Raw genomic sequence first — 26,858 nt, 5'->3', positions numbered from 1 at the left:
TAAATTAGCTTGCATTTCTCCAAATAGCTGGTTTTTTTTTTTCCAGACTTAGTATGAAAAAAAGATTTCCCATCCAAACCTCACATATCTGGTTTTGGTTAACAGAAATTACTCCACCTGTCTCTTAAACAAATTTTTCAGATAAGGTATTCTACCCCTTTCCACCCAGCTTCCGCTGCCTTACGGTTCTTTTTCAAATACATAATAATTTTTTCACTATTACTACTACTTTTTAAATGTTTCAAATATTCTCTGTACCCCTGGGAGGCACATAGACTCCAAGAGGGAATCCCTGATGTAGAATACGGTACTGGAGTTGAGTCTTGAAGGAAATCAGAGGGTTCCTAGACAAGGTGAGGGGGCAGAGCTTTCTAGACAAGGAGTGCTTAAGGGCTGGGAAGCGTAACTGTGCCTAATGATTAGTTTGAAACTTTGTATCCTACCTAACACTGCAAACAGCTGTGCACATAATAGGACTCAGTTAAACTTTGTATCCTTTCCAGCTCCTCGTACAGTGCGTAGCACTCAGCCCAGCTCAGTCTAAACTTTGTATCCATCAAAGCGCCGGTAAAGTGCTCAGCTCTCGTCTCGGCTTAATTTGAATAGCCCCAAGTCCAAGTCCTGGCCGCCTAGTCCAGTCTTTTCCTAAAGACTCTCTCCAGTGCTAAATACTTCCCAAAGCTGATAAATAAGTCCCCCTCGCTGCGCGTTTAAGGAAGACACCACCACTATACGTGGTGACGTAAGGGTGCACGCAGCACCCAAGAAGCAAGGGGAAGGCGGGGCGACTGGGGGGGGGGGGGGAAACCTGCCGCTGGAAGAGCAGCGGCTGGAGCCGGGGCGATGGCGAAGCTGCTGAGCTGCGTCTTAGGCCCCCGGCTTTACCGAGTCTATCGGGAGAGGGATTCAGGAAGGCCCCAGCCTAGCGTTCCTGGGACTCCGGCTGCCATCACCACCTCTCCGACTGGCTCCTGGGTGAGTCCTTTTCTTCCTCCCCCCCGGCTGGAGTCATGGTACGGCCCAAACCCGTTGCTTTAGCCTCCCGGAAGCCCCCATAGTTGGAATTAGGGGGAGCGTGTTAACCTGACTATTCTCGCACAAATACTGCGCACCTGGGTCTTTCCGGTGTAACTTATGTGCTTGTGGATGTGAGCCTTTTTTTCCTTTCTCTCCATCCATCCACTCACTCATCTTCTGTTTCTCATTTATCTCCTTTGCCTTTTTTATTTACCGTCCCCTTCCTCTCTCCTTCCCCCGCTCCCTGGTACAACACCCCACCCCACCCGTGTATGTTGTCATGATTCATGCAGGACCCCAGGTGCTGCTAGGCAGACCCTAGAAGGGTGTGTTCTAGAAATGGGAAACGGGGGGGGGGGTGGTGTTTGGCTGCCATAAAACTCTGTATGTCTCGTCTCGAGCTGTCGCTTTGTCCTGTTATGTTTTCACGTGTTTTCCCTTTATTTGGCTCTTACTTTTGTTCTCAAAATGACTTCCCATTAACTGACCGGTACCACTCCCCCCCCCCCCCCCCCAGTGTTGTTTCTTCCCAGTGGGGGGGGGGTGGCATTCAGCTGGACTCAGAGAGACCCACAGGGCAATTCTATTTTCAGAAGTGGGGGAGGTTTTATATCTGCTCCCTAATTATGTCCACTTTTGCAGAATCCCCGGTCTCTTTTTTTAATCTCTCCCACATTTTCAGGCTTTCCCAGTTTATTCTTACTTCAGAAAGGACCCTTGCCTTCCGTCATAATGTTTTCTCTTTACCCTTTCGTTTGCACCTTCTCATTCTGCCCTCCCAGCGCCCGGGTTTCATTCACTCCCTAGAAGAGAGTTGTGAAAGGGGACAAAAGTCATTGATTGCTTTCTTCTATTAGTCTTAATTCCTTGGATTTTCCCTGGGTTAAGGGTTAGAGAGAGAAACAGAGACAGAGGAGGGGAGCCAGATAGGTGGGCCTTTCTGGGGGCAGGGAGACCCATTTCTGGAGTCTTTTGCCTGGGGGTCCAAAGGGGAGTGGAGCGTGGGGGCTGAGACTAAAAGGAGGCGGGATGGACTCGGATTGGGGTAAGGCAATAGAAAAGGGACCCTGACAGTGCTGTTTTTGCAGGAGTCCTATTATCAGCCCAGGGCCCTGGAGAAACATGCTGACAGCATCCTGGCTTTGGTGAGTTGGTCCTCTGCACACTTACCTCCCCAGACCCAGTCATTTTTTATGTCCCCCTTTCCAGTCTAGAAGACTGATTAGGTTTCAGCAAAGGGCTTTGAGCCTCAGCTGAGAACTTCTTCCTCCCCTTCTGTATGCTGTACACCTTCCTCTGGGACAGTATGGGTCATGAGGAAAACATGTTTATTCTCAGTTGGGACCTTCCCCAGGTACTGAATACTGTCTCCATAGACCTATCTCCTCAAACAACCAAGCTTCCTTTGCTTCAGTGAAAGCACTTCTCTTCACTAGGGTTCCTATGTCAACATTGTCATGTCATTTGGGGACCACAGTGTACCAAGTAGCAATGATGGGAAGCATCCAAACATTGTATAAAAAGGACTGTGCTGTTTAAATTTGAGCAGATTATATTCTTGAGGCTGTCTGACTTGGGGAAATGCATGTTCCCCCAATGTTCTTATCTATCCCTACCTTTTTTCTCCCATGTATCTCTTTTAATTATCCTTTTCCCCCACTCTTAGACTTCCCTGTATGGGATGCCTCATCTTCTCCAGATTGCTCAGTATTCAGTGTTGGAAATGGGGGAGGAGGCAAAAAAAAGCCCTGATTGTCCATTTGTCCATTTTTCTACTGTAGGCCTCAGTCCTCTGGTCCATCTCTTATTATTCCTCCCCCTTGGCTTTCTTCTACTTGTACAGGAAAGGTCAGTGTGGGGTTAAATGGTTGGTTGGGGTTTGGGGTGGTATGGATGTTGATTAAATGGAGAAGATTGTCTAAGGAGAAGGGTCCCTATTTTATTATTTAGGTATAGCCAGTGTCCCAGAATGGTCAGCAAATGCCCCAAATTAATCATAGAATAGAGAGAGAGGAGCAATGGATGACAGAGCTTGAACTTAGTTGTTTTCCTCTTCTTAGGTTATTTGTGTATGTCAAAGGTGGTGCCATTTTCTCATTATGCTGGGACATTGCTACTGCTTCTAGCAGGTGTGGCCTGTCTTCGAGGTGAGTGGTCCAAAATAGGCATATTCAGTGTGCAGATATTTATTAATTAGCACCTGTGCTAGACTTGGGGGAGGGAGGAAGGGCAGGGGAGATGCAGAAGAACACAAGGTAAGATCCTTCATGCAGTTTAGAGTTTTGTTGGGGAGATAAAACACAAATGAATGAATGAAAAGATAATAGCAAAAGGTGACTTGTGATAAATGAGTGCTATAGATAACGAATGTATTGTTTAGAGATTATAACTAAAGATTCCCATAAAAGGTAGAGTTTTAGTTGGGCCTTGAAGAGTAGAAAGGATCTAAATAAGTGAAAAGATAGAGGACATCATAGTTCCTGTAAAAGAATATGAGCTGAACATGGAAGTAGGCTAGCAAATGATAAATGTAGGAAACAATGAGGATATTAGTTTGATTAAAGTGTTTTTAGAGAAATGGTGTAAATAAGGCCTGGAAAGGTAGATTGGGTTCAGATTACATAGAACCCTGAAAACCCAGATTGGAATTTATTTAACAGCCCATGTAATAATGAAAATGATGCTTTCTGAAAATTAATGGGATGGATTGGAGAGATTAGTTAGGAGATTGTTGTAATGATCCTAGGATGAGGTGATGTAGACTCCAATTAGGATTGTGGAAAAGCAGGGAGTAAAGAGGAAGAGATGGTTGAAAATAAGAGACATTTCAAAGAAAGGATGGATAAGACTCTGAGTGTGTGTGTGTGTGTGTGTGTATGTGTGTGTGTGAGTGAGTGAGTGAGTGATAAAGAGCCATCAAAAAGTTTTTGGTAACTGGTGACTAGGATAGTTGGCAATCTCATAAGCAGAAATAGGAAAACCTAATTTTTTTTTTTGTCTTTTGGAGGGCAGTTGGGGTTAAGTAACTTGCCCAAGGTTACATGGCTAGTTTTTTTGTGTGGGTGTTAAGTGTCTGAGGCTGGAACCAAACGGGTCCTCCTGACTCTGGGCCAGCGCTTTACTCACTTTGCCACCTCGCTGGCCTGAAACCTAATTTTTTAGTAGTCAGGTTAAGGAAGAAATTTGACAGTGAAAGGAATAAGAAAACTAACATCAGGAGTAGGGCCAGTGAATTATTTTTTTTTCTTCTTTCATTTTTTAAATTTTTATTTATTTATTTATTTTAAATTAATTTGTTTGTTTCCTTTTAGTTTACAGGATTCAATTCCACAGTTCCTTGAGTTTCACATTTTGTCCCCCTCCCTCCCTCCCCTCCCTTCCATGTCGGCTTATAGTCAAGAATAGGATCTGTAAATACTTTCACATTATACATTAGTCAGGTTATAAGGACGGATTGTACCAGCTGGAATGAAAAATGGTAAAGAGGAAATAAAACCAAACAAGAAAAGGAAAAAGATCAGGTATTTTGCTTCCACCTGGATATAAACTTAGTTCTTTCTAGTTCTTTCTCTGGATGCACATATTTCTCTCCATCATGAGTCTTTTGGGATTGACTTATATCACTGCATTACTGAGAAGAGTCCAGTCTATCAAAGTTGGTCATCACACATATGTTGTGTCTGTAATTGTGTACAAATTTCTCCTGGTTCTACTCTTCTCACTCAGCATCAGTTCTTTTAAGCCTCTCCAGGTAAATATGAAGACCGTCTGCTCCTTGTTTCTTATAGCACAATAGTATTCCATAACATGCATATACCACAACTTGTTCAGCCATTCCCCAATTGATGGGCACCCCCTTAATTTCCAATTCTTTGCTACCACAAAAAGAGCTGCTATAAACAATTTTGTACATATGGGTCTTTCTCCCATTTCTATGATCTCTTTGGGATATAACCCTAGGAGTAGTATTGCTGGATCAAAGGGTATGAAAGTATTTATAGCCCTTTGGGGCCACATGAATTATTAAGATAGAAGAAGCCTGGGGTGGCTAGGTGGTGCAATGAATAAAGCATCAGCCCTGGAGTCAGGAGGACCTGAGTTCAAATCCAGCCTCAGACACTTAACACAAAACTAGCCATGTGACTTTGGGCAAGTCACTTAATCCCAATTGCCCTGACTTTCCCCCCTCCAAAAAAAAAGATAAAGGAGGTCGGAGTATGTAGAGAGGGAGAGATTGAAGAATTCAGGAAGAGGAAATACTTGAGGTTGCTTGATCTCTAAAGAAGTAGAAGGACAGATAAGATCAGCTCCTCTTATTTTCCTATGAATCAAGGATTTTGTCCTGAAATTCTTGGTTTCCATACAGTCCCTTTCTACTTTGGCTTTCTCTTTGTAGCCCCATCTCCCATATCCAGGCGTCTTATCTCTTAGACTAACAGATTTTTTTGGTATTCTCTCATTCAGGCATTGGCCGTTGGACCAACCCTCACTACATCCAGTTCATCACCATTTTGGAAGAGACTCATAGGAATAACTCCCCAGAGAATAAGGTATGATCCTAGGTGACACATAAGGATAGAGTATAGGAAAGTTAGCACTAGAAGAGACTTTAGAGATCATCTAATTAATTTTATAGACTTCATTTTATAGATTAGGGAACTTACTAGACCCAGAGATACTTGCCCAAGATCACACAGCTAGTAAAGAGCAGAGCTAGCATTCAAACCCATGTTCTCTGACTTCAAATACATTGCTTTTTTCATTATACCATGATGTTGGAATGGCACAATCCAATATATAGCTGTCTGTCTCATTCCTCCCATTCCTCTCTCCCCTTCTCCCCTTCCTTCCTTCCTTCGTTCCTTCCTCCCTTGCCCCCTTTCTCCCTTCTTCCCTTCCTCCTTTCCTCCCTCCCTCCCTCCCTCCCTCCCCCCTTTTCCCTTCCTCATCTCTCTCATCTCCTTTTTTGTGCCCAGACTGGAAGTACAGCAGCCACTCATGGGCTCAATCCCACTACTGATTGATATGGAAGCTTTGATCTACCACATTTCTGACCTGGATCACTTTACCCTTCTTTAGGCATCATCTGACCCTGCCCCCTACCTTGTCAAGTTATTGGTGGTGACTCTCTAGCTACTATAGTTCAGAACTCCAAGATCAAGAGATCAATAAGCCCAGTTTCCCAAGTACCAGGGCTTATACCCTTGCATTACCATACCTAGGGACTCATTTACTCTCTCTTTTTAAAAACATTTTAGTTATCCTTTCTTTTCCTTTTTAAATTTTGAGGGCCAGATTCTTTACCTTCCTCTCACCCACTCCCATACCCATTGAGAAGGCAAACAATATATTTCCATATTAGCCTTTTTTTTTAAAAGCAAGAACAAAAGTGAGAAAATTATGCTGCAATTTCCACTCAGAGTTGTCTTTCTGGAGGCGGGTAGCATTTTTTCATCATGAGTCCATTGGAATTGTCTTGGATCATGTTATTTATCAGAATAACCAAGTCTTTCACAGTTGATCATCATTACAACATTACTGTTACTGTGCATAATAATCTTCCAGTTCTCACTTTACTTTGTATCAGTTTATATGTCTTCCAAGGTTTTTCTGAAACCATCCTGATTATTTATATATTTTTTAAGCAATCGGGGTTGAGTAACTTGCTCAAGGTTACACGGCCAGTTATTTCTGGGTGGGTGCTAAGTGTCTGAGCCCTGAATTCGATCTCCAGGTCATCCTGACACTGGAGCTGGTGCTCTTACTCGCTGTGCTATCTGGCCACCCCTTGATTATTTATTTCTTATAGCATAGTTCTGTCACAATCATATGCTACAACTTATTCAGCCATTCCCCAGTTGCTGGGCATCCCCTCAGTTTCAAGTTCTTTGCCATATAAAAAGTTGCTATAAATATTTTTGTACATATAGGTCTTTTTCCTTTTTCTTTCATCTCTTTGGAATACGACCTAGTAATGGTATTGCTGGGTCAAAGGGTATGCTTAATTTTATAGGTACAGTTCCAAATTGTTTTCCAGGGTGGTTAGATCAGCTCACAACTCCACCAATAGCTCATTGGTATACCTGTTTTTCCTTCATCCCTTCCAGTATTTATCAATTCTGATAGAATTAAAGTGGTACCTCAGTTTTAATATGCTTTTGTTTTAATTAATTTTTATTATTACTATTATTATATAATATGTAATATAGCATTTAAAATATGTTGTAAAACATAATATATTATAATTATTATTAATTAAATTAAAATGTTTTAATTAAATTTGCTTTAATTTGTTTTAATTTGCATTTCTCTAATCAGTAATGATTTAGAGCATTTTTTCTTGTGACTATAGAGAGCTTTGATTTTTTTTTCTTGATATCCTTTGACTGTTTATCAATTGAGGAATAGCCCTTTTTATAAATTTGACTCAGTTCTATATTCAGTATATATTTGAGAAATGAGGATTTTATCAGAGAAACTTCCTGTAAAAATTTGGGATATTCATTGTCTGTGGTACCTTTGAGTATAATGCAGTTTCCCTGATTATCTCTTTTAATCAGGTCTATTTTTGCTTTTGCTTTCTCTGAGATTATGATTATTTTTTTTTCAAATGCTTTATTAACCTCTGATTTACATCATTCATTTCCACCAGATTTTGAGTTACAAATTTTCTCCCCATTTTTCCCCTACCCACCCCACCAAAATAGCAGTCCCATAGCGTATCCCCTCCTCCAATCTGCTGTCTCCCATATTTTCTCCCATACCCCTTTTGACTTTTCCAGTGGATCTCTATGCCCCAGTACCTGTATATCTTACCTCCCAATTACATTGATAATATAATAAAACGGCATTGATAATAGTGTATGTATATATATATACATATATATATATTTGAATATTTGATTTTAAAACTTTGAATTCCAGACTCACTCCCCTTCCTCCCTTGTCACCCATCACCACTGGGAAGATAAGCAGTTCATTATAGGATGTACATGTGTAGCTAATTCAAAACAATGACATAGTAGATACATTGTAAAAGACTGACTATATTTCCCTCCCTCCTATCCCACCTCCCACTTGTTCTATTCTCTACTTTAATCCCATCCCTTTCAAAAGTGGGTGCTTCCAACTTCCCTCCCCCCCAGCCTGCCCTGCCTTCCATCATCCCCCCTTTCATCCCCTTCCTCCCCTACTCTCCTGTAGGGTGAGATACCCTATTTAGTGTGTATTTCATTCCCTCCTCAAGCCAAATTCAATGGGAATAAGGTTGACCCATTCCCTTTTGCCTTCCTATTCTTCCCCACCATTGTAACCATTTTCCCTTGCCTCTTCTGTATGAGATAGTTTACCCCATTCTATCTCTCCCCATCTCCTCTCATTATATTCCTCTCTCACCTCTTAATTTCACCTTTTAAATAACATCCTGTCCTGTTAAATTAGTCCTGTGCCCTCTTATCTATGTATACCTGTAAACATATATACACACATTCACATATGTATTCATATGCCCATATACCCTCATATATATATATATATTGCTATTCCCTTCAACTACTGAGAAGTTTCATCAGTTAGAATTATTGTTTTTCCATGTAGGAATGTTAATAGTTCAACTTTGATAAGTTCCTTATGATTTCTTTTCCCTGTTTACCTTCTCATGCTTCTCTTGCTTCTTGTATCTGAATGTCAAATTTTCTATTCAACTCTGGTTTTTTCATCAAGAATGCTTGAAAGTCCTCTATTCCACTAAATGACCGTATTTTCCCCTGAAACATGATAGTTTTGCTGGGTAAGTGACTCTTGGTTTTGATCCCAGCTCCTTTGACCTCCAGAATATCATATTCCAGGCCCTTTGATCCCTTAGTGTAGAAGCTGCCAGATCCTGGGTTATCCTGATTGTGTTTCCACAATATTCAAATTGTTTCTTCCTGGCTGTTTGCAATATTCTCTCCTTAATCTGGGAATTCCAGAACCTGGCTATAATATTCCTAGGAGTTTTCTTTTTGGGATCTTTTTCAGGAGGAGATTGGTGGATTCTTTTAACCTCTATTTTGCCCTCTGGTTCTAAAACATCAGGGCAGTTTTCTTTGAGAACTTCCTGGAGGATGATTTCTAGGTTCTTACTTTGATCATGGCTTACAGGTTGTCCAATAATTTTTAAATTCTCTCTCCTGGATCTATTTTCCAGGTCAGTGGTTTTTCCCATGAGATATTTCACATTGCCTTCTATTCTTTCATTTGTTTGGATCTGTTTAACAGCATCTTGATTTCTCATAAAGTCATTAGCTTCCATTTGCTCCAATCTAATTCTGAAGCAATGATTCTCCTCAGTTAGCTTTTGAGATGCTTTTTCCATCTGGCAAATTGGACTTTTTAAGGCATTCTTCTCCTCATTGCCTTTTTGAGCCTCTTTTGCCATTTGAGTCAGTCTGTTTTTTAAAGTATTATTTTCCTCAGTCAGGCTGTTGACTCTTATTTCATAATTTTCTTGCATTGTTCTCATTTCTCTTCCCAATTTTTCCTCCACTTCTCTTATCTACTTCTTAAGGTCCTCTATGGCTTGTAACCAGCTTATATTTTCCTTTGAAGCTTTTGGTGCAGGAGTTCTGACTTCACTGTCTTCCTCCTGTTCCATGCTTTGCCCCTTTTTGTCCCCCAAATAGGAGTCTAATGTTGGAATCTTCTGTCTGCTTTGTTTCCTTTGCCTGGTCATGTCGCCCCTCAGTCACTTGACCCCTGGGCTTTTTGCCACAGTAGGACTCTGCCACCAGACAGAGGAGCTTTTGTCCCAAATGCTGGGGTTTTCTCAGTTGCCAGAGGTACTAGATGGGTACCCCCTCTGAGGTCTCCACACCTCTGGCAAGTTGGACATACACCCCAGGACCTCCACCCTAGACTGCAATCCAGATCCAAGCAGGTTAAAGTAAGAGCGATTACCCCTCAGACTGGTGCTTGGTTCCCCTACACTCTGCAGGCCAGGAGCTGAAGCCGCCACGTGGCACTGGTGGCTGTGCTGCCACCTCCAGGGCAAGAAGCCACGCACTCCCACTTACTGGTCCCAAAGTCCAGACTGCACTGACCTTTCACTTTGTCCTTTGCATCTGTGTGTTGATAAATCTGGAAAGGGCCACAGCTGCTGCTAATCTGGAGTCCCTCTGGCCACATCTGGTCAGTCCCGCCCTGGGGCTAAAGCCTCTGTGTGGGGCTGGGCTGGGCTGGGCTCTGGAGTGCTGAGCTGGCCGATTCCTGCCGGCCTGCTGGGCTGTCCTCGGCGGGGGGGTTAGCGTCTATGTGTCATTTTGTGGGTTCTGCAGCTCAAAAGTTTGTTTAGAGTCCCCTTTTTACATGGATTGGGGAAGGTGAAAGCTAGAGACCCCATGAGGTCGTGCTTCTACTCTGCCATCTTGGCTCCACCCCCCCCAGATTAAGATTATTACCTCTGCCTTATTTTACATCAGCTGAAGCATTTTAGATTCTGTTCCAGCCCTTTATTTTAGCTCTGTATGTGTCTTTTTGTTTCAAGTGTGTCTCTTGGAAACACCTTGTTGGATTATGGTATCTTTTTTTTTCCAATTTATTTTTAGTTTTCAACATTCTCTTCCATAAATTTAAAATTTTCTCCCTTTTCCATCCCTCTCCCTCTCCAACACAGCATGCAGTCTGATATGGGCTCTACACATACATTGCTATTGAACACACTTTCACATTAGTTGTTATAAAAGAATTATAATGAAGTGGAGAAACCATGAGAAAGAAAAAAACAAAATAAACAGAGAAGAAAATAGTCTCTTTCACTCTGCATTCTGACTCTATAGTTCTTTCTCTGGAAGTAGATGGCATTTTCCATCTTGAGTCCACATTTTCATAGCCTTTTGGGCATAGTTCCAAATTGCTCTCCAGAATGGTTGGATTAGCTCACAGCTCCACCAACAATGAATTCATGTTCCAACTTTCCCACATCTTCTCCAACCTTTATAATTTTCCTGTTTTGTCATGTTAGCTAATCTAATGGTTGTGATGTGGTACCTCAGAGTTGTTTTGATTTGCATCTTTCTAATCAATAGTGATCTAGAGTATTTTTTCACACGAATATAGATATCTTTAATCTTTTTCTCTGAAAACTGCCTGTTCATATCTTTTGACCATTTATCAATTGGGGAATGGCTCTTATTTTTTATAAATTTGAGTCAGTTCTGTATTCAGCATATATTTGAGAAAAGAGGCCTTTATCAGAGAAACTTGTTGTAAAAATTTTTTGTATTTATTGCTTGTGGCATCTTTTAGTATAATGCAGTTTCCCTGATTTTCTTTTAATTAGGTCTACTTTTGCTTTTGTTTTCTCTGAGATCATGATTACTACCTCTGCCTTTTTTACTTCAGCTGAAGCATATTAGATTCTTTATTTTAGCTTTCTGTGTGTCTTTCTGTTTCAAGTGTATCTCTTATAAATAGCTTGTTGGATTCTGGTTTCTAATCCATTCTGCTATCTGCTTTCATTTCATAGGTGAATTTATCTCATTCACAACTCTGATGACTGTGTATTTCATTCCATTCCATTAACTTCTGTTTCTTCTCCTTTCTTTTTATTTTGTTCCTCCTCAAAAGTTTATTCTGCTTCTAACCATAATCCTCCCTCCTTTTTATCACCACCCACTCCTTTCTTTTATCCCCATCCCCTTTTATTTTCCTATTGGGTAAGTTACATTTTTATATACAGCTGAGTGTGTGTGTGTGTATGTTTGTGTTCTTTCCTATTTTAACTGATTCTATGTGATATTCAAGCATTGCCTGCCACCCTAATCCCCCATTTTCCCTTCTATTATAAAAGTTGTTCCTTGCATACTTCTTTTATGTGAGAAAATGTTACCTATTTCACCTTTCCCTTGTCTTTTCTCCCAGTGCATCCCTCTTTCTCCCTTCTTCGTTTTTTTGGGGAGATCCAACATTATCGACATCCATGCCTTCTGTCTAGCAAACTCCTCTTAACTGTCATAATAATAATGATAAAGGTCTTAAGGATTACATGTATCACCTTCCCATATAGGAATGTAAATAGTTTAATTTTATTGATTCCTTTATGATTATTTTTTCACGTTTAACTTTTTATGCTTCTCTTGAGCCTTCTATTTGAATATCACATTTTTTATTTCATTTTCTACCTCTGTTCTTTTCATCAGGAATACTTGAAAGTCCCGAATTTCATTAAATATCCATTTTTTTTTTTTTGCCTTGAAGGATTATACTCAGTTTTGCTGGGTAGGTTATTCTTTTTTTATTTTTTATTTTTTTAAAGCAATCGGGGTTAAGTAACTTGCTCAAGGTTACATGGCCAGTTATTTCTGGGTGTGGTACTAAGTATCTGAGCCCGGATTTGATCCCCAGGTCATCCCGACACTGGAGCCAGTGCTCTTACTGGTTGAGCCACCTGGCTGCCCCTAGGGTAGGTTATTCTTGATTGTAATCCTAGCTCCTTTGTCTTCCGGAATATCATTTTAATTATTTTATTCCTTTAACCTTTCATTTATTATCCTGATTGTAAGCTTCATGATATTTGAATTCTTTCTGGCTGCTTGAGGTATTTTCTCTTCAACCTGGGAGCTCTAGAATTTGTCTGTACTATTCCTTTGGGTTTTCATTTTAGGAACTCTTTCAGGAAGTGATTGGTGGAGTCTTTCAGTTTCTGTTTTACCCTCTGAATATAAGCTATCAGGGCAGTTTTCCTTGATTATTTTCTTGAAATATGATACCTAGGCTCTTTCTTTGATCATAGCTTTCAGGTAGTTCAGTAATTCTTAAATTATCTCCCTTGGATCTGTCTTCCAGGTCAGTTGTTTTTCTGGTAAGATATCTTACATTTTCTTCTTTTTTCTTGCATCACTCTCAGTTCTTTTGCCTTTTTCTTCTACTACTCTTATCTCTTTCTTTAATTCTTCCCAGACATTCTTGTTGATTTAGGGTCCAATGAGCACTTTTCTTTGAGGCGTTGTAGCTGTTTTGATATTGTTGTCTCCTTCTGAGTCTATGTCTTGGTCTTCCTTGCCACCGTAGTAACTTTTTTATGGTCAAATTAATTTTTTGTTGTTTGCTCACTTTCCCAGCCTATTTCTTGACTTTGAACTTTATGTTAAAGTTGAGCTCTGTTTACCTGGGGGCACCGAGAGGCACTGTCCCAAACTTCAGGGTTTTTCGTGCGGCTATTTTCAGAGTTAGTTCTGGAGGTCTGCAAGTTTTTGGCACTTCCAAGGTGATGTGATGAGGGGAGAGGTGTAGTCATTGCTCTCCTGGTCTTTACCCAGGAAGGGCCCCTAGTCCCCAGCAACCACAAGTGCTAATGCTGTCTTTGCCTTAGAACTAAGACCAGAGTCCTTGCTCCCTTATGACTAACCCTCAGTGCTCCTCTCTGCCCTGGAACTGTGACCCAGAGCTGTATATGAGTAACAGAGTTGCCAACCAGTGCCAACTATATCTAGTGCCAGCAAAGTGTCCCTCGTAATTTCTTTCTGATCAGTTGTCCAACCCCCTTTAGTCTCTCTGGACTGAGAGCTTCCAAAGCTGCTATCGCTGTGGCTGCTGCAGTGTGTGTGGGCTCTGCACTGGCCTCACAGGTTTCTCTTGCTGACCTCTTAAGTTTTCTTAGACTGGAAGAATGTCTCACCCAGAACTTTTGTTGGCTCTGCTGTTCCAAGATTTGATTTGAGGTGTTATTTTAAAGTTGTTTGGAGGAGAATGTTGGCAAAGTTCAACTAGGTGGCTGCCCCTAATCTGCCATTTTGGCTCTGCCAGACTCATTTGCTCTTGAGAACTTTTTCCTTTTTACCACATCTGATGAAACATTCCTCTGGGAAAAATCTTCCCATCCTTATTAAGTTAATAGTGGAATGTTTCATAGGAGAGAATTTTATCTCTCTTTTGTGGAATATACATCAGGACAATTTCGTCCAAGAAATAAAGCCTATATATCCAATATATATTTGGATATGTAGTCAGTTTAGGGAGACAACAAAATATGCCATAGCCTTTGTCCTCAAGGACCTAACAATAAGTTAGGGACAAGACACATGCTTAAAACACACACTAGTTTAAGGTGGTTTATGAGTGAAGTATCAGTGCTGGGCAGTATATTCTATAAATATCCATTCTAGGGAGATGTCAGTGATAACAGGAAGAATGAAAGTTTCATGAAGGTGTCAGGTGGGGGACTTGGGATGAGCCCAAATTGAAGTTACTACTCCATAAAATGACTCTAGTTCCTCACCCTTTTCCTTGGACTAGGAGTTTCCAAACTATTAATGATAGATCACGAAAACATTTGCTACCAGAATATTCCATCTTTTACTGGGTTGAAAATCCAACTATTAAATGCTATCCTTACTGTCTTCCAGCAGTGTAGACTCTTGAAAACTATTCTTTTGCTCTTTTTCTACATACCCATCACATATACAGATGTGCTGATGGTTCAGGATTAGTGTTTTCAGGAAAATCGGAATGAATTCCTTATTGGGGAAAGATTGGGAATTCCTTTCCTGCCTGCTTAAATCACTAAGGCATTCACCTCTTCTTTAGCTATAGCAATTCATATGCATTATACTATTCTTAGAAAATGGAAGATGCCCTTTGCTACTTCTCCCCATCACATGCATTGGAATAGTTCTCAATCAATTACTCTTAAGTATTAATATACCTACTGTTTGCAAGGCACTATGCCAGATTCTGTGGGCATGATAAAAGGCAAAAATTATGAGAGAGTTCCTTTCTTCATGGAGCTTACTTCTAAGGGAGACAACATGTAAATAAGAATATATAAAAGATTTGCAAAATAATTAAAAGGTAAATTTTTTTGGTGGGAGAGAGAAAGATATCAACAGCTGGTAGATTAGGGAAGACATCATGTAGGAGCTGTCACTTAAGCAGTATGGAAATAAGTAATTTTCAGAGGTGGAGGTTAGGTGTGAGTGTATTTCAAGCATGGGGGAATCAGGGACAAATGGTACAAAGGGATAGGAGAGATTGTAACGTTTGAGGAAAATCCAGAAAAACAATTTGTCTAGAGTTCTTAGAATGTGGAAATGAAGTATATAATCAAATTGGAAAGGTAGATTTAAAAGTTCAACAGAAGAGCTTATATCAGGGGCAGGTAGGTGGCGCAGTGAATAAAGCACTGAGGCTGGAGTCAGAAGGACCTGAGTTCAAATCCAACCTCAGGCATGTAACACAGAAACTAGCGGCGTGACCTTGGGCAAGTCACTTAACCCCAGTTGCCCTTCAAAAAGCAAAAAAAAAAAAGGAGCTTATATCAGTTCTCAGAGGCAATAGAGATCTATTTGAGTTTATTATTGAAGTAGGGGTATTAATATTGAGAGGGTAATATTATACAGACAGGATAGTTTGAGGGGAGAGAATGATGGTGAGTTTGGTTTTGAACATGATTTTGAGATATATGATACCCAATTTAGAGGATATTATTGATGGGCATACTTATTATTTTCTTCCCCTTTTTCCTCCCTGAAAACAATAGAAACAACTGTCTGCTTACAATTTTGACTTTAAGAGCTGGCCTGTTGACTTCCACTGGGAGGAACCCAGCAGCCGGTGAGTCCCCTACTCTCCTTTCCCTTGCTTAATCATATCTGTCCTGCCTCTTAGGGGTTCAGCCATCTTTTCCTTATACATCTCTGTCCTCTGTCTGCCCTGTCCTCCATCCCCAACTCCTGTTCTTCCCTTCCCTCTGCTTCTCAGACACATCTTAGCATGTCCCTTTCTCAGATACCATTTCCATTAGTGACTCAGGCATTTTAGCCCTTGGTTCCAACCCTGTTTGGTGTCTTCCCTGTCATGTCTTCTGCCTTCAGGAAGCATTCCCAGCGTGGTCTCTCCCACAAAGGTGTACCTCTGCTTCGAACCGAACCATTACATCGGGGGACAGCTGATAATTTCCTCAACCGGGTTAAGAAGCTTCCCTGTCAGATTGCCAGGTGGAGTATTGGGGGGTGGGCTTCTCTGTGGAGGAGGAAACCTGGGATCATAAAATTTAGAGATCTAATTCAGTTCCCTCATTGGGGGGATATATATATGGGGTAGACTACTGGGAATTAAATTATTCCCTAGTTTTCAAATAGACCTATGTAGTGGGAGGAATTTCTGGAGTTCTGATAAGTTTGCTGATTGGTTTTGGGGAAGACAGGTAATCCTAGGCTATATGATTGTTTGGTGAATTTGCTGAAAAACTCAGTCATTGATGGGAAGGGTGGGACTTTGGGTTTTTGAAGATGGATGATTTTTGGTGATTAATTAGGGTTTCTGTTTGGAGTTAGAAGGATGCTTGCAGGGTATGATATTTGATGGTATTGGTTGCTTTGCCAGGCTGAGCCTTTTCAAATTGTTCCATGGAGGATTATAGCTTTCTAATGATTAGGAGTTGTGTTCAGAATCAGGGGTTCTGAATGCTTCCTGAAGAATTAACCCCATGCATGCCCCCTCTATATTTTCTCATAGCTTTTTGGTGGCACATACTCTTGGGCGCCGGATGCTGTACCCTGGTTCTGTATATCTGCTCCAGAAGGCCCTCATGCCCATGCTGCTGCAGGGCCAAGCTCGACTCGTAGAAGAGGTGAGGCACTCTTGACCTGCTCCTCTCTCCTGAGCAGTTCTCTAGCCTCACTGGCATCTCTAGACTTAACACATTTTCCCCTTTGTCTCTCAGTTTAACGGTCGACGAGCCAAACTGGTGGCCTGTGATGGTAACGAGATTGATACCATGTTTATTGACCGGAGAGGCGCATCAGGACCTCAGGGACAGAAGTTGGTGAGTCGAAGTTGGGGGATAGGAGAGTGAATGGGTGCAGGTACAGTTGTGGTATAGATTGCTAAATTTGGAGCTAGGGAGACTTGGGTTCTAATCCTATCTCTAGAAATTGACATATGACTGTAGACAAGTCACTTAATCTGTTTGGGTTTTGGTTTCTTCATCTATAAAATAAGGAGTCTGGACTGGATGACCCTTATTCACATCCCTGGTTCTGATTCTAATCAGTTATAACAGGAGCAACCCTCAGAGAGAAGCAAAGGGAAATAGATTTCTCCTTTGCCTCTGCCCTTTTTTTAAAATCCTACCCTGACCAAAGACTCCTTGATATAGAAAAACCAGTAGATGAATATTATCTGAAAGGTCCAGAAAGTTATCTTGGGAGACAGCATGGTATGAGTGGGAATTAGTAGATCTGGGTCTTTCATGGCTCCTAATTTACTGTGTCATGTTAGACAAGTACCTTCATCCTTCTAGGCCTGAGTTTCCTTAACTGCAAAATGGACTGGTGGAACGGAATGACTTCTAAGGTCCCTTCCAACTCTAAATATACAGTATCATAATTATAGAATTGTATTGTAATGGGACATTCATTATCTGTAGTCTAGCAAACACTTCATGAGCAAGTACTGGGCAATAAACTCATTATTAGTTGCTGGGTCCTTAGGCAGTAGAAAATACAGATGATTCCTGGCCTTGAAGAGCTTAAAGTCTCCAAATACTGGGTACACACAAGTAAAACAACTAGAGGACAAAAGCATAAGTTTGTTCTTTTGTTTTTGAGACTGGGGCTCCTCATCCTACCAGATCTAGAAGCGTAGTGGTCACGAATGGGTCCAACCCACTGCCAAATGGCATGGGAATTTTATCCTGCTTTGCTTTTGACCTGGACTGGTTTTTAGGCAGCTTGGTGGTTCCCCTAATCCTCTACCACCCCCCACCACAAAATGATGTCCAGTTGACAATTTAGATGGCACAGTGGATAGAGCACTGGACCTGGATTCAGGAAGACCTGAGTTCAAATCAGCTTTAGACACCTAGTTGTGTGACCCTGGGCAAGTCACTTAACATCTTTGTGCCTCCTCTGTAAATGAAGATAATAAAATAACTCCTCCCTCACAGGGTTGTTGTGAGGATCAAATGAGGTAATATTTGTAAAGTGCTTTGCAAACCTTGAAGAACTGTATGAATGCTAGTTGCTGTTACAATTATTACCATGACCAAATTTAATTATTACCTAGTATCGACACCTGATGGATGTAGCATACAGTAGCTCAGAACTTTCTAGGTCAAATGATTCACCAGCCTCGATTTCCCCAATAGCAGAAATTACCAGTTTGCACCACTTTTCCTTGGTCCATTTTGTAGACCATCAGAGCTGGAAAGGATTTTGTTTCCCATTTAATACAAGAGAGGAAGCATGCTCAGAGGTCAGGTTACACAGCTAGTAGATTTTGAAGCAGGACTGAGTACCTTTCTCCCACTCTCATTTTCTTGCCACAACCCTCCCTTGGACAAGTTGTTCTACAGTGCAATTCAACAAGCCAGTGGTCTGTTTCACATTAGGATTAGTCAGGAACTGCTTATAGGATAATCCCTTGGGCAGATCCTGAGAAAGAATGATTCCTACCAGTGAATCAGGCAACAGGGGTGAAGACATGGAATCTTTGTATATAAGAAGATATTGGGTAACAAAAGTAAAAGGGAGCTGTCTTTAGTACTAGGTGGTTTATGGTTTAATGACTAAATTGTAGCCATTAACAGAAAAGATTCCTCCCAGGGGCTAAGGGAACATGTGAATCTGCTTTCATCTTATTTGGGGGCACTATATATATGATCATTTGTTTTTCTCAAAGGAGAATCCCAATGTGGTCTTCTTGTTTCACTTGCAAAGAGTCCAATCTAATCACTTCGGTGGACTCTTAGCTATGCCCCTCTCCTGGCTTAGGAGCACTAGGGGAGATGTCTCACCCAGACAAGATTCTTCCCTCCCTTAGGTGATCTGCTGCGAAGGAAATGCTGGATTCTATGAAGTTGGCTGCCTTTCTACTCCTCTGGAAGGTGAGACCTCTGAACTATTCTTTGTCATCTGTATTTCTTTTTGTCCTTTGGTCTAATCCAACCCCCTTCCTTCTCAGTTCATTTTGCCGCCTTCCTTCTTTGTGTACTTTCCTTTTTGTTACATTCGGGGACTTTGCCTTCTTGAACCCCCTTGATAAGATTCCTGCCCCGCATCTGACACCCTCCCTTTTCATAGAATTTCTCTCTTCTCTGATAACATCCCTCTCGTTAGTATAAATGTACTCCTAACTATACCTTTCTTGATATTCCCCTCACCACAGTGCCCCTCTGTTAGGTAAGTGATTCTGAGGAACTCTCCCCAGGTCCCCTTCTCTTTCTTCCCTTTCCCTTCCTAGCCCTTGATAAAAATCTACCTGCCTACTGCTAGAATATGTTGGAAGTATTCATCTCCAAATGTGGGAGTGTTTAGAGCTCTCTGATAACTTTTTGCTATCCTTCCCTTATCTCCATTCCCTTCTCCCAAGAAGGTGTTCATTCCTTTGTGATTTTCAGGATATGGGATCTCAGAATTTTGAGATCACTGAGTTCAGATCACTGTCTTCCTCCCTTTCTATCCCTTTTCCCCCAACCCTGTATTACAGCCGGATATTCGGTCCTGGGTTGGAATCATCCTGGCTTTGCTGGCAGCACGGTGAGAGCCTTTCTTTAGTCCTTTGCCTCTCCATTCTCAGGCTGGTGGAAAAATTTTCATTCTCCCCTGGGAGAGGGAGGTTTCGGACTTGTATACTATCTCACCTTGTCCTATACTTGCCCATTCTGTAATCCCCCCACCTAATTGGGTTTGCCTGTCCAATTGCTGGGAGGTGGGGACTGTGGAGATGCAAATTTGGGGCTTTTTTCAACTCTTACATATACCTGTTCTTTCTGTATCCCCAAAAGATTGGGAATATCTGTCACATGGGAGAGAATATCACTAATTAATCAACAAGTAGTTAATAAGAGCTTGTCTTTAGGAGAGCTCCCTTTCCTACTATCTTCTCTCTCTATGCCTGTGATATGATCCCCTCTTCCTTTCAATAGGAGACTTTGGGAATATTTTCTCTAGTTTGGGAGTTGTAGTGAGAAAGATTAGAGGTGTACATACAGCCTTTGGTGCTGCAGCGGCATTTAACCTTTACCTTGCTCCTGTAGGGAGTCCCATTCCCTCAGAATGAAGCCAATGCCATGGATGTGGTGATCCAGTTTGCTATCCACCGCCTCAACTTCCAGCCACAGGACATCGTGCTCTATGCCTGGTCCATTGGGGGTTTTACTGGTACACACCTCCTCATGCCCTTATGTATTATAGCCTTTGCTGCTTTCTATCCCCACCCAAGGTGAACTCTTTGAGCTTTCTCACTTTCCTTCTCACCTACTCAGCCAAAGTCTCCTCACAGAGCATAGGAAGTGAAAATGGAAAGGACATGAAGATCATGTTTCTAGTTCCAAATTTTCATTTGATAAAAGAGGAAAACATATTCTGGAGCAGAGGAAATGATTTGCTTAAGATTACGTAGCTAGGGAAGGGAGGATGTGGGGGAGAAGGAAACTAGGCCAGAGGAGACTTCTCACCTCGCTGTGAGCTCAGAGTCGTGCAGGGGTGTGGGGACAGGGATAAGAGGGGTTGGATGAATGACCTTGAGGTCCCATCCTCCTTACCATTCTCCTTTATCCCCATCATTTTGTGACTTTGCTCACTCAGACTATTACTGAGAAAGGGAAAAAACCCTAGGAGGAAAAGAATGGGACCTAGGAATGAGAAGGTCCTTGTGTTCTTAGGCATATATACTTAATGATGAAGATAACCTTAATGAAATGGTTCATTTCCCCACACTTTGTGCTGAAATAATGTATTTTGGATAATTAAAATTAGGGGGCTAGGAGTGGAGAGACCAAGAGCCTAAAATTAAATGAGTGGCATGAAGCATGGCACCAAAGTGGGCTTTTGGAGGAATGAGAAGGCTCTAATTTCCATCCTGATTGTGTGTCCTCTTTCCTCATCCAGCCACATGGGCTGCCATGTCCTACCCAGATATCAGTGCCATGGTATTAGATGCCTCCTTTGATGACCTGGTACCCTTGGCCCTAAAGGTCATGCCTGACAGCTGGAGTAAGTGGGGACCCATGGAGAGGGGTGGAGGAGAGGATAGGGAGAATGGGATAGTCCATTGGATGGAGGAAATCTCTGGTGAGGAAGGTCTGGGGGACTGCTGTAGAGTTGCAGCCGTACAGGGCAATGCAGTGTCTGAAGAGGGCTCTTGAGAATTCTATACTTTTATCCTCACATATGGGGTCGAATTCTGATTCTTCATTCAAGATGTGCTGGTAGGGTCCTGCCAAGCTGAATAAGTATGGCTTGGTAACACTCTGTTGTTGTTCAAGGGCTGGCGATTTTGGGGCCCTTCACCAGAAGATTAGCTGTTCAGTTATTTTTTTTTGGCCATAGCAGTCTTATGAAGATCATGTACTATGGCATGAAGGGGTTGGGATCTGGCTTGATGGAAGGAGTTCCCACATTGTTGAAATCATGTATTCCTGAAGTGTGGTGGAAATAACCACATCCCTTAGTGATGTGGGCACAAGACTGCTGTCATAAAGGGGTAGTTTGAGAATTCCTATGGCTTTAACCACTTCCTCCCCCTATCCCAGGGACACTCGTGACTCGGACAGTGAGACAGCACCTGAATCTGAATAATGCTGAACAGTTATGCAGGTGAGGGAGAAGCCCAAGCAGGGCCTTAGGGCTAATTGGAGTAAAAGGGGAGAGGAGATTGTTGTTTTTCGTTTTGGTCTCAGATTTTCTGAACTGGTATTCTTATTTCTCCAGGTACCAGGGGCCAGTACTACTGATCCGACGAACCAAGGATGAGATCATCACCACTACGTGAGTCATGAGATCAGCTTCCATCCTGTTTCCTCCCCTTTTCCCCAGCCCTGCTTCTCAGGGAGTCCCGGAATTTGTATTCCTCTTCTTCCTCTCATACCCAGGGTCCCTGATGATATTATGTCCAACCGTGGCAATAACCTTCTGCTGAAACTTCTACAGCACCGGTGAGAGGTGGGGGGAAGCTTTGAAAATAAGAGTGGGGAAGGGAGAGAGAAGGATCTTGACCCCAGCCCTGTCTTTTTTAGGTACCCCAAGATAATGGGGGAGGAGAGTCTTCGAGTGGTGAGGCAGTGGTTGGAGGCTTCCTCTCAGCTAGAAGAAGGTGAGAGGGAAGGGCTGGGAGGAGGACTGAGAGTGTCTTCTGGTGAAGCTTTGGCTCTGACTGTCTTTCCTTATCACCCCCTGCCCTAGCCTCTGTGTATAGCCGCTGGGAAGTGGATGACGATTGGTGTGTGTCTGTTCTCCGATCCTATCAGACAGAACATGGGGGTGACTTCCCCTGGAGTGTTGGTAAGGCTTAGGGACTTGAGAGGTTCATATGACTTCCTTTTGGGAGTAAGATTTAAGAGATAAGGAGGGGAGAGACTGGGGCTAAAATGCTTGGGGTTAGGGGAGGGGATATACTTATTTAATTAATTTCTTTTTCTTCAGGTGATGATATTAGTGCAGATGGGCAGCGGCAGCTAGCCTTGTTTTTGGTGAGTTTTGTGGTTTTTCGCTTCCTTGGGGTGTAGATAAGAGAAAACCCTTGGGGAGAGGGAAAGAATCTTTCAAATGTTTCTACTCTTTGGCCTCTGTCTTAATGTTTTTTCTTCATATCTGGCTCTCTTTCAGGCTCGGAAACACTTACACAACTTTGAGGCCACCCACTGTACCCCACTTCCTCCTCATGAGTTCCAGATACCTTGGAAACTCTAGAAGAGCCTCAAGTGGGGGTGGCCTTTTTGGGGTTGGGGTATAGTAAGTGGGGAATCCTTTCCTCTGTGATACTTCATGTTCACATTGTTGTTTATTGTTTTGGGGAAATAAAGGGATTGTCCATCCTTTTTTCCCCATCCCCCTTCCCCAGCACGACTCCTGCCCCCCCCCATCTCTCTGCATTCTCTTTCCCACTCCTTTAAATGATCACAGTTTATTCATAATAATAAAAAGTATTTTTTCTATCTGGATGATTGATTTTGTGATGGTGAAAGTTAGGGTTTTAAAGTCAGGAAGCCTAGGTTCCCAGGGAGATTGGACCTTAGGGGTGATGGATCTTAAATGGATCTTTCCTTCTGTCTTTAACTACCATTATTTCTTTTATCCTCTAAGGCTCATAGTCGGGAATGGCTGCTTCTTACTCCTCTACTAACATCCAGTTCATCAGGGCAGCTAGGTGGCAGTGAATAGAGCTTCATCCTGGAGTCAGGGGAACCTGAGTTCAAATCCAGACTCAGACACTTGACACATTCACTGTCTGTGTGACCTTTGGCAAGTCGCTTATCCCCAATTGCCCTGCTTTCCCCTCTCCAAAAAAAAAGCAAAAATACTCAAATCATGCTGCCAACATCCAGTTCTTCGCTGTCAGTCCCATCCTTTCCTTCCTCTGTTCCTATTGCCCTCATTACCTTGTGCCTAGATTACTGTACTTTTCTTCCCACCTTGTCTTTCTGCCTCTGGTCTCTTCCTACTCCATACCACCTCCAGATTTATCATTGCTTCCTGTTATCTGATCAAATTTATATTTCTTGGACTGGCCCAAGAGGTCCCAGTGTTGACTTCCTACCTCCAGCTGTGGGACACTTGCTCCCTTCTCTTTGCTCTGTTTTTTCTCAGGAAGTCTTTCCTGATTACCAGCAGAAGAATCTCCTTTTCTTGGTTTCCTCTCAGCACTCCCTTAGTTTTGGATAGTGTTATGTACTTAAATGTATTTTCTAGCTGCTTTCTGTGTGTCTGATCTCTAGGAAAATTTCAGTTCTTTGAATGTGGGAACTGTGCTAATAATGAAAACTCCCCAAACATGAATCTGTTTCCTTCATCTTAGTTTCTGTGTCTGTGTGGCTCATCTCCTTGCCATTGACAATCCTATTGCATAAGATAAGGCTGCAGAGAGGTTGTTAATGCCTAGCTTAGTGAGGGGCTAAATACCCCCATACCAAAGGGGAACTGGAATTGACAAAATGAATTAACCTTCTCTGGAGAAAATCCACCTTTAGCCAATATCAAGGACATTGAGAAATTTGCAAAGCAAATAAGGTCAAAATAATGGGAATCTTGGGGTGGGACAAGACTACCTGATATTTTTTTAATCCCACCATTCCAGACCCCAACTGGACAGTTAATCCTTCTATATTATGATAAGGAGAATCCAGGGAGCAGCTCCTCCTTGAAAGTAAACTAAGTGATAGGTTCTTGGACCCCCACTTGTCCATCTCAGCAACCACATTTTCCACATTCTTAATCTTGTAATCCTCACAGCCCCTTTGATGAGATGCAAGTCTCCACTTTCTCAGTCTCAAAAATTCATTTTTCTAGAGTTAAGGCTAAGTTTTCTCAATCTGTGACTTCTGCCCTTTATGTACCCAAATATCCTATTTTTCTGGTTCCCAAACCTTGTGCCCTTTTGTTTCTCTGGGCCACTTTTGTCTATACAGTGTTTGTTTGAAGAGGGTTTGGGGAAAGACACAGTTACTACTAGAATGGGGCCCCCTTTGTGTATGTGAAGAAAAGGTTGAGATTTGGTAGAGGGATGTCAAACACCTGGATCCTGGATTGTCTCGTTTCCTCTATGAATGAAACACTCTCCTACTTGATAAGGAGCAGTGTTCTTGTCTACACAACTGCCCCACATCCCCCTCCCCAACTTTGGCACCGGCTCCCTCTCTGCTGCAAGTCCTCTGCTCTGTACCCTCATCTCCTACTGTATATAGTAGACTCCCGAAGGAGACTTTTAAAAGAACTTGCCCAACAATGCTTACATCTGCTGGACTCTCAACTCAACTATGCTGACCTGGGGGTAAGGGATGATCCAGGTTTCTAGGGTGAAAGAGAAAAGGATAGGGGAATGAGAGGGAGGGGTTGGAAATATTGGATGCAAAGGGATATGTTAAATTGAGAGAATGAGGGATGGGATGGGAAGAAGAGGCAAGTTAAGGGAAGGTATGTATATAGAGATTTAAAGATTCAAGATTATGGACCATAGGATTTAAAGTTGAAAGGAGCTCCCTGGTTCCAGTGAAAGGCTTCCTTCTAGACTCTGTAGCAAGGCTACCACTACAAAGATCCTCTTCCATCTAGGCCTGTTGGTAGCAGTCAGTTTGGGGAGAGGCATGTTGTGGGGGAGTGTCTGTGAGATTGCTTTCATCCTCAAATCCTCTGGCCACCCCTTCTTACTTCCCTTGTTCCCCCCTCTTCTAGTACCTTGATCACATTCATTTTGGTCCTCCATCTTGATTTGTCTTTCTATATGCCATTCAACATTTACTGAGTGCATACAATGCACCAGACACTCTTTTGTAACCTTTTCTCTCTCCACCCTGCTTTCTTCTGTCATTTTCTCTCCTCTCTCTTTCCCACCCAATCAGTACTTCTTTTATAACTCTGGATGGGGCAAATGATTCCAAAGTCTTGTTATCTAATAAAATGAGATTTCTATCATAGAACTGAGCTCTGGGACTTCAACCTCTACAGGATCAAGCCTAGGCATGTGTGTTGGGGGTGGGTGGGAGAGGGGTAAAGAGAAGGGTTGTACATTTTTAGAAGAGGGAGAACAATAATGTTTGGATCCCTGAAAAAAATATTGGTGGTGGTGCTCATAATCAAGAATCCTCTGGGAAAAATCTGAGTAAAAACATGACTTTGGAATAGGGATTGAGACTGAGATACAGGGTTACTGAAAGAAAAGGAATACGATATACCTCAGAAAGGATATTAGTGATCATCTAGTCCAACTCCATTGTTTTACAAAGAAGGGAACGGGGGCTCAGAGATGGGAAGGTATTGACCCTTGGGGTCAAGTGAAATAGTGGTAGAGCATGGACTAGACACCAAATCCAGCACACTTTTCGTTCACTGATTCTTCTTCAAGGGAGGGACAAATTCTACTAGATTGTGATCTCCCCGAAGAAGGGACATATCTTTTTTAGTTTTAGGGCTTTTGTTTGTTGGTTTGTTAATCCTTTTATTGTTGTTTGTCCTTTGTTCTGGAAGCTAGCACCAAGACATGCTTAAGAGTCTGTAGAATGGATGGATGGAACAGATGGGAAGAGTCAGTGTCAAAGAGGTAAAGACATAAAGCACCGCCTTCATTGTGGTGTCACAGCGCCGACTGCTGGGGAAAGTGTATGGCCAGAACTGACCTAACCAACCAGTGTTGGATAGACCTCTGGGATCCCGGACAGGAGTTTCTTCTGTGGCTTCCTGGGATGTCAGAAAATGGGGGTGACCTTGAAGGGCAAGCAGTAGGGAGAGCAGACCCACAGTTCCTGGAGCCCCAGCCTCATGGGCACTGAGTCCAAGAAGAGGCCAGGCCAGGACAATGACTTACTACTCATCCTTAGTCTTCAGTCTCTTTCAGGCTGCAGGAGGGACTTAAGGAACTTGACTGCTGCAGGAACCCAGCTAGGGCAACTGAGCCTTGGGAGCCCAGTTGTGGGATCAAACCCCGCCCCCCTCTCATATAGGCCCAAAGAAATGAGGCCCAGGAATTCTGCCTCCCCCTCATGTATCATACACTTTGCTCCAACTCCTCAATTCTTAAACTACCATCACCACTGCCTCCGAATCCATCCCCAGGAGAAGGGTGTCCTGTCCCTGAGTTCTGGTGGGTGAGAACACCCTGTCCCTCCTGGCATGTCTCCTGGACCTCACCCTCGAAAGGGGCTGGGGGACATAACACCTAGTTGGTAGTGGCCCCAAAGATTCTGCTAGTCTCCAACCACTAGCATATTGGATTGGATGAATTCCGAAATCAAATTTGAGTTTTAGGATCCAAACTCCTTCCTGCCCCAACCCACAAGATGACGTGCAGAATGTTCATCAGTGTTTTGGTCTTGGTGGGCTCTGCTGTAGGTAAGCTAACAGATCCTGGAGGATGATGTATTTACTGGATAG

At 42.4% G+C, this 26,858-nt stretch overlaps 1 protein-coding gene across 2 annotated transcripts; it reads left to right on the top strand.

Moving 5' to 3' along the window:
* The first annotated feature begins 764 nt into the window (after nucleotides 1–764).
* On the top strand, nucleotides 765–22,936 carry ABHD16A (abhydrolase domain containing 16A, phospholipase). 2 transcript variants are annotated; one of them, XM_069073258.1, is made up of 20 exons: nucleotides 765–975; nucleotides 2,106–2,162; nucleotides 2,799–2,865; nucleotides 3,078–3,164; nucleotides 5,482–5,567; nucleotides 15,533–15,606; nucleotides 15,867–15,989; nucleotides 16,510–16,624; nucleotides 16,718–16,819; nucleotides 18,817–18,880; nucleotides 19,483–19,532; nucleotides 20,033–20,156; nucleotides 20,886–20,990; nucleotides 21,530–21,593; nucleotides 21,708–21,764; nucleotides 21,869–21,931; nucleotides 22,013–22,089; nucleotides 22,179–22,277; nucleotides 22,419–22,465; nucleotides 22,602–22,936. In XM_069073258.1, exons 1-20 carry the CDS (start codon nucleotides 844–846, stop codon nucleotides 22,683–22,685), a joined length of 1,677 nt encoding a protein of 558 aa, XP_068929359.1. In that variant the 5' UTR covers nucleotides 765–843; the 3' UTR covers nucleotides 22,686–22,936. The 2 variants fall into 2 exon arrangements, with proteins under 2 accessions (XP_068929359.1, XP_068929360.1); XM_069073259.1 differs by lacking the exon at nucleotides 2,799–2,865 and having other exon boundaries at nucleotides 895–975.
* The last annotated feature ends 3,922 nt before the right edge of the window (nucleotides 22,937–26,858 follow it).

The sequence above is a fragment of the Petaurus breviceps genome, unplaced genomic scaffold (genome assembly GCF_028583685.1).
Source record: "Petaurus breviceps papuanus isolate PSGF00001 unplaced genomic scaffold, PetGlider_PUasm1.0 90865, whole genome shotgun sequence".
NCBI classification, from domain to species: domain Eukaryota; kingdom Metazoa; phylum Chordata; class Mammalia; order Diprotodontia; family Petauridae; genus Petaurus; species Petaurus breviceps.
Note: the sequence above shows the minus strand (reverse complement) of the source record. Positions and strands in the feature narration are given on the sequence as shown.

Coding starts and splice junctions, on each gene's coding strand:
- ABHD16A (XM_069073258.1), top strand. CDS start 844: ATGGCGAAGCTGCTGAGCTGCGTCTTAGGCCCCCGGCTTTACCGAGTC. Junction 20,991..21,529: donor GGTCATGCCTGACAGCTGGA/GTAAGTGGGGAC, acceptor CCCCTATCCCAG/GGACACTCGTGACTCGGACA. Junction 21,765..21,868: donor GATGAGATCATCACCACTAC/GTGAGTCATGAG, acceptor TCTCATACCCAG/GGTCCCTGATGATATTATGT.